Raw genomic sequence first — 7,632 nt, 5'->3', positions numbered from 1 at the left:
TAATTCACTTCTACCACAAGGAGTCACTTCCCTTTTCTCTGGCCATGCTGGCTCCAGACTCCTTCATCAGATCACAAGTACATATTACAACACAACAATAAAAAAAAAAAAAAAAAAAAAAAAAAAAAAAAAAAAAAAAAAAAAAAAACTTGGAAAAGGACTATTCAGTATGGGATCTGACTGAATGTTTTACTCACGGTTAACAATTTTACCTGAATGAAGCAGATATCTATTTCCTCTTACTGCTTTATACATCTTAATGCTCATTTGTGAGTGTCAAAGACAAATACTACATAAACACTGAAAATTAAATTTCCAAGATTCAAATCATTCACCTAGAGCCAGGGGGAATGTAATAGGCTACTAAACTGTAATTATGCCTTTTCATAAAAAGAAAATCAACTGTTAAAATATTAGCCCTAAATGCTCAGTATCAACCTCTATCAACAGGATTCAATGAACTGATTCATATGCTCTAGAGCCAGTGGAGAATGTGATGCCTAAAGAAACTATCTGGAGGCCAGCCCTCAGAGCAACCTGAGGCTGCTTAGACAATACCAGGAATCCCAGGAAGGAAGACACCCCAGATGTTCTTTCACACCTGAGGAAACTCACTCCACAAGAGTTCATTGTGGCCTTTGCATTTAAAAGAAGCCCTCCCCACTTTTAGCTGGGTCCCAGTTCCAAATCCAACCATAGGAGCTAAGGACAGCAGCAGCTTAAAATACAAATTCAGCTAATTACAATTTAAACTGAGTCAGTGTTTTTTTGGGCCCATAACACTTGGAGCTAGGATTTTTTTCTCAAAAGATTTTGAAGTAAGATTCTGAGTTTGAACCCAGGTCTTTAGAAAGACACAAAGTAAATATCAATGAAATAGTAGAAATTTTTGAGAAGAAAGTAAATTGCAGACATTGCATTAAAATCCCCTTTTAATAAATAAGTAAATTAGGAATTTATGGTTTTCCTGCTTTCCTTACACAGCATAGAGAAAAGTTTCATCCTGTGACCCATACAGGTCTTATCTTCTGGTGGGTACCTTTTTATTTAAAAAAAAAAAAGTTTCTTAGTTTGGTAGTAGTGGCATAAGCCTTTAATCCCAGCATTTGGAAGGCAGAGGCAGATGGTTCTCTGAGTTTGAGGCTAGCCCTATCTCAGAGCAAGTTCCAGGACAGCCAGGGATACACACACACACACACACACACACACACACACACACCCCAACTGGAACAAAAAACTTCCAATGCTGGACCTAGAGACATGGAGAACATTAGACACTAAAAATAGGTCCACCTCACAATAGTGGAGAATCTGAGAAGCCCCAGGCTGAGTTGGGTGGGTGTGTTATCCTGGCTACAACAGAGCAAGCAGCTTGAACAACTCTGCTGGTGGGAATTGATATCCAGAGGGGCTGTTGTTCTTTCCAGGATGCGAGAATTTTTCTCACTGCTTTTCCTTGTAGGTGTTTCTGGAACCCAGCCTCAGCCCACATGCTTTTAGACAGTCACACACACACCTTCACTTTCTATAATCTCTTCTAATAGGAAGAGTGAAGTAGGCTCTGCAATTAAAATGAATATTTAAATATAATATTAATTACTCAGTTTGCCTTTTTCTAACTTATAGCTAGCAAATTTCAAACATATCAAAAGTTTATGGCCGAAGAAAATCTATACTTATTTGAGTCTCATGCTTGAACATATAGATGAGATAAAAAATAAGCTAAAGAAGGACAAAGATATATAACTATAGACATAAATAATATAAATATATACAAATAGATGATATCAATATATGGATATAGATATAATCTTTCCAGAATTTTTTATGCAGACTGTACCTAGCTTCTCCTCTCTAGATATCTCTCCTATCCTTTTGTGGCCATTTTCCTGCTCTTTAATCATGTCATGGTTCTCTATCCAGATGTTCCTGGCATAGAGATGCCTCAGATTTTTCTCAAAGTTGTCCATTTGGGGCCGCTGAGGACTAGCAGGAAAATAGTAGTAAAGAGGTTCAGAGTCACCTTCAGGACTAGAGAGTGTGAGCTGAGTGTGTGTGTAGAGTGAAGGCTAACTGAATATGTATAGGTCTGTTATGACCCTGTCAAGGAAAGGATTTCATTAAGCAGTTTCCTATTTGAGTTTCAATAGCAACTTAGATAGTTTACACCTCTCACTCAAAGTCATTGAAGACTAAGCAACATGGCTGTTGCATATTAATTTTCAGCATGTTATAGAACTAGTTATTCTCAATGTTGGTAACATGTGTGTTCTATACCCAGAACCCAACAACTCACTGACCATCTTGTATGGCTATATGCTTTAAACATCACTACCTTTGAGACAATGAGATGCCTTAATCTCTTATCTATAAATAGATGAATTATAGCTAATTATCAGAAATTTCAAGCCATAATTTACACTTATGACCATTAATTTTTATTAAATAGTAAATGGACATAGTCTGTCCAAGGAATGGTAGCTGCAGTTCTATTGACTATCCACATTGGTCTATGGCAAAAAACAAGAACAGGAACAATAGGGAACAAGGAGAGACTGTTGCCATCAAGATCCCTTTGATGTTCCTCTGTTCTCACAGCTGTCATCAAATGTTGGTCTGTGTGTTCAGTGACAGCCCTCCCTTCCAGCTGGTAATGATAAAGGGTCCTTAATATCTTCTTCTGTTTCCCATCTGCTTGAGTATTTACCTTTCTGTGGTGAGGAAAGAAAAGAGGCAGGCAACTTCCAAGTGCATAAGCTCATGGAATAAGGGTTTTTGTGTTCTGAAGTTGGAGCCTGATATTGTCAGAAAGTATGGACCCTGGACCAGACTTGAGTACCTGTGCTTTGGACCATCAGCTCTTTGAGTGATGCTGGGGTATATTAACCTCATGAAGGAAGACTCTGTGAATCCCTTCCTTTGGGGCCATTATAGAGAAAGTAAATTGGCCCTGGTGAATCAAGCTCAAGAAGAGATGAGGTACAGAGTTGGTTAGAGTGAAGCTAGAGCAGGTTGTTCTGAAGAAGCCTGTGTGACCTGCACACATCTCATGAGTGCATTCCAGGTGCCTCTTCACACTTTGAGAACCATCAATTGATGTGCTGTGTCTCATGTCTGAAATCTTGGACTTTCTAATTCTAGGAAATGAGAATTAAGGCAAAATAAATGCACAAAACTTACACAGTAAAGAGGGTTACAAGCCGTTTCTCATCCTCAGTCATACGGTAATATTTTATTTGTGCTGAAATGTGATTTTATTTGTATGTTAGTAAATAAAGTTGCCTGGAGATCAGAGGTCAAAGTGAGCCATAAGCAGAGTCAGGTGATGGTAGCACATGCCCTTAATCCAATCACATGGTAGGCAGTCTATGTGTGGTCAAGGACAAGGCCAAGCATGGTGACATGAACCTTAAATCCCAGTACCAACCATAGAGACTTGGATGTCTGTATAGACAGGCAGTGATGAGGAAGTCATGCAGTTGGGTTTAGAGTCAATGAGAAGGCAGAACAGAAAGGCAATAAAAAGACAAGTCAGACAGGAAGATCCTCTCTCTTGGGAAGCGACAGCAGCAAGATTGTAAGATAAGGTAGTCGTGGCTCTCAGCTCCCTTTGACTATTACCTCTGTATTTGTTTCTGTGTCACTTATTTACTAAGACTGTTTAGAATTTTATCTACATAGCTATGCTAGGAAATTCTCTGTTTCTGGTTCTCTACAAAACCACCAGTATTCACCAGGACACTTTTCTGTACTCAACTATTAATTACCTTTTCCACAGTAAGATTAGTTTTACTCATGTTGTGCATGAAAAAAAATATCAAATTTTTGTCTTACATTAAATTATTCATGGTATGTGATGTCTCTGGATTCATTTTTAAAAATTGAGATCATTTCCAAATTGGTAGAATTTAGTTATTTCTATGTTTTTCTAATAAGTAGGAAAACATCTATATATGTCATTATATGGATACGTGTATAACCAAAAGACATAAAAATATATCATGTAGCCTAAAAACAACCATTATTTTGACTGCATATCTAGAAGCAGAAATGCTGGGTGTATTACTACAGTAATCCAGTGACATAAGAAGTCATATATGCTCTACTGTTCCCATCCACTGTAACTTTGTGACAGTTGATCATGCTGCTGACTGTCATGAAGCCAATATGAAAAACATTCTGGATTCTTCAAACATCTTTCCAAGTTAAAAGAAAGAAAACTCAGAAATGTTATTGAATACTGAATTAAAACTAGTTTGGCACAGCAAATAAAAAAGACAAAGTAAGATGATAATCTTTAAGATAACCTATAACATGTTAAAAAGAAAATTTCCAGAATTTCTGGACAACAGCTAAAGGTTAACTAGGAGAAAATGTAGATCTGTAGGGGTGGCTTAGTGGTTAAGAGCATTTGGACCTCTTGCAGAGAACCCAGGTTCTGTTCCAACACCCACATGTCAGCTCTCACAGCTTTCTGTAACTCCAGTTCTAGGGGATTTGGCTATCTATTCTCTTCTCCACAGACACCAGGCACAACACACATACTTGCTGTCAAATTAACGATACTTACAAAATAAAAATAAGCAAATATTTTTAAAGGAGTAAAATGAATGTGCCAACCCCTCCCTCAATGGAGCATTTGACCGAATACACATGGCATACACACTCCTTGGGCATGTGCACTTCTGCCATCGATTCATGAGAAAAAGGTAAACAAGGATGATACTGAAATAACAATTTTCCCTATTAGATTGGGACTAGGAAATATGAGAAAGCATCATAGTACAGGTATCAACCTCCACAAAGATCATAAAATCTTCAGCAGAGTGTAAACTCACAAAGTAAAGATCTTTTTCCCCACAAGGCTCAGCAAATCGAAAAGTAGAATGACTTCGCAGATGGAGGATTCTGAGCTCTACCTTCTCTGGTGTCCACATGAGCAGATAGATGTCTTTCTTCAAGTGAGACATCTGCTGCCACCAGGATTTGGGAAGAAACAAAAGAAAGAATATAAAGAAACAAGAAAAAAAAACTATAGTGCAAATCAAAACTTTATTGCCTGACTTAACAGGGGCATTCTTCTTAAAGGTTATATTTTAATGGTTTGAAATATTCTGGGACATCAATGACAAATTCTGTGTGGAACACAATCAGGAAGAATGGAAAATGAAAACACAATAAAATAAATCATTCAAATGAGCATGGTGGTCTTTCAGTATGAAAACTTAGTGAGTGCTAGTGAGGCCAACTCTGTGAAGACCAAGACGACAGTGAGTGATGTGTCTGAAGTATAAGACATGCTTTTTGACTGATAGGCAATCCCATTAGGCAATATGAAATATATATGCATATAAAATAGTATTCTTACTGCTTTGTTAGCCATTGCACACAGCTGTGACTAAAATTATTTTAACAATTGAACAGTATTTATCAACATGTAAATATGAATGAGATAGCACTTATAACACTGGAACATTATATGCTGACTGAAATTAGTAGAATGTTCTGTATCTTTTGGCATATACATAGTGAGGGAAAATGGATAAAAATATGTACAGAATAGTGTTTATATATGAACATCAGTAACTTCTTGGAGGAGAAGCACTTCTTGAGATTAGGACCAAACACATCACCATCTCTATTTTGAATGTTATTTTTTTAGGTGATATCATAATTTCTAAAAGTTAAAAAAAGGCAGAATCAGAGACATAAGTCACAGCACATCATTTATTGGCTCCCATAGTGTGAAGAGGCACCTGGAATGCACTCATGAAATGTGTGCTGGTCACACAGGCTTCTTCAGAACAACCTGTTCTGGCTCCATTATGACCAACTCTTCCCTCATCTCTTCTTGAGATCAATTCAACAGAGCCATCAAACTTTCTGTGTAATGGTCCCAAAGAAAGAGATTCACAAAGTCTTCCTCATGATGGTGATAACACCCCAGCATCACTCAAAGAACTGACTGTTCAAGCCACAGTTTCAGGTCTGGTCCAGGGTCCACACTTTCTGAGAACATGAGGCTCCAACTTCAGAACACAAAAACCCTTGACCATGAGTTTACTAACTTATAAAATGCCTGACTCTTTTCTTTCCTAACCACAGAAAGTTAAATACTCACGCAGATGGGAAACAGGAGAAGATAGCAAGGCCCTTCATCATTATCAGCTAGAAGGGAGGGCTGCTACTGAACACACAGAACAACATCATGATGACAGCTGTGAGAACAGAAGAACATCAAAGGGATCTGGAGGGCAACAGTCTCTCCCAGTTCCCATCAGTGCATTCCTCTCTAACAACAGGCCTGTCTCTGCTCCTTCTCATGACAGCCCTATAAATGCAGGCTGGCTCCTCACTCCCCACACACTAGGCTCCTGCTCACCCTTCCTCCAGGTGACTCTCAGCCATGAAGACACTTGTCCTTCTCTCTTCCCTTGTCCTGCTGGTCTTCCTGACCCAGGTTGATGCTTTCCCAGAAGCGACTGAGGGGGATAACAATGAGGAGCAACCAGGAGTAGAGGACCAGGATGTGTCCATCTCCTTTGGAGGCCCAGAAGGCTCTGCTCTTCAAGAAGCAGGTGAGTGGTGGTGCCCATTATGATAGAGGGCTGGAGTCTCCTGAGAGATGGGGAAGATGTGCCCGGGAATCCTGACATGAGCTGTGTGATTCAGGTAATTATCTCTGCTGATCCTCTAGGATCTTCCCCATCTTATTCATAGAAGTAAGAGTCAGAGTCAAAAAAGTACAATTGATTTTCTTTCTTTTTAAATTTTTTGATCTAAAAATCTATCTGTGGAATAATTTTAAAATATAGAACCAATTTATTAGCCCTTTATTTATTCATTTGATAATTTTGGTATAGAAAAAAAATCTGCTTTGCATAAAATAATAGATTTAGGAATCAAATGCCAATATGTGAATGTGTTGGTTCAAGACACAAAAAGGTGAAGGAAAGTGAAATGTCTGTTAAGTTGTGCATGTGATCAACACTTGTTCAGTGTATTATTGTCCAGTGTTTGGAGATGACCATGGTGCTGGTGTGATGTCACCAATACAAACAAACCTATTCTGTACCATCTAACATGCATCTTCATAGTTTTTTAAACTATTGCATACTGTTGGCTACCTTACTTAATGCCTGATGTTCTCTGTTTCCTCAGCCCCAAGAAAGGTGACATGTCACTGCAGAAAAAACGGTTGCAGACGTTCTGAACAAGTCTCTGGTTCCTGCAAGGAAGGTCCAATACGCTCTGTATTCTGCTGCCGCTGAGACCAGAGACAAGATCACCGTGTGCTCTGAGACCTCATCATCTGTCACTACCCTTGTACTTTGCCTCAATTGTTTTTCCTTCTCCAATAAATTTCCTTGCAGAAAAAAAAGAATCTGTTTTTATGCTTCTTTGATGCCGTCTATGTGGCTTAGTCAGGACTCTTCTGAGCTGTCTGGTAGAATCTGAAATGAATCCCTTATAAAAGATGTCTGGGATCACTTATATATACTATCATATCATCTACAAATAGTGAAAGTTTGAATTCTTCCTTTCCAATTTGTATCCCCTTGATCTCCTTTTGTTGTCTTATTTCTCTAGCTAGAACTTCAAGTACTATGTTGAATAAATATGGGGAGAGTA

At 38.4% G+C, this 7,632-nt stretch overlaps 1 protein-coding gene across 1 annotated transcript; it reads left to right on the top strand.

Annotated features, from left to right (window-relative positions):
* Nucleotides 1-6,379: 6,379 nt before the first annotated feature.
* On the top strand, nt 6,380-7,329 carry LOC119089186 (alpha-defensin 9-like). The gene is made up of 2 exons (XM_037211560.1): nt 6,380-6,578; nt 7,162-7,329. Exons 1-2 carry the CDS (start codon nt 6,407-6,409, stop codon nt 7,269-7,271), a joined length of 282 nt encoding a protein of 93 aa, XP_037067455.1. The 5' UTR covers nt 6,380-6,406; the 3' UTR covers nt 7,272-7,329.
* The last annotated feature ends 303 nt before the right edge of the window (nt 7,330-7,632 follow it).

Source organism: Peromyscus leucopus, chromosome 17 (assembly GCF_004664715.2).
Source record: "Peromyscus leucopus breed LL Stock chromosome 17, UCI_PerLeu_2.1, whole genome shotgun sequence".
Lineage (NCBI taxonomy): Eukaryota > Metazoa > Chordata > Mammalia > Rodentia > Cricetidae > Peromyscus > Peromyscus leucopus.
Note: the sequence above shows the minus strand (reverse complement) of the source record. Positions and strands in the feature narration are given on the sequence as shown.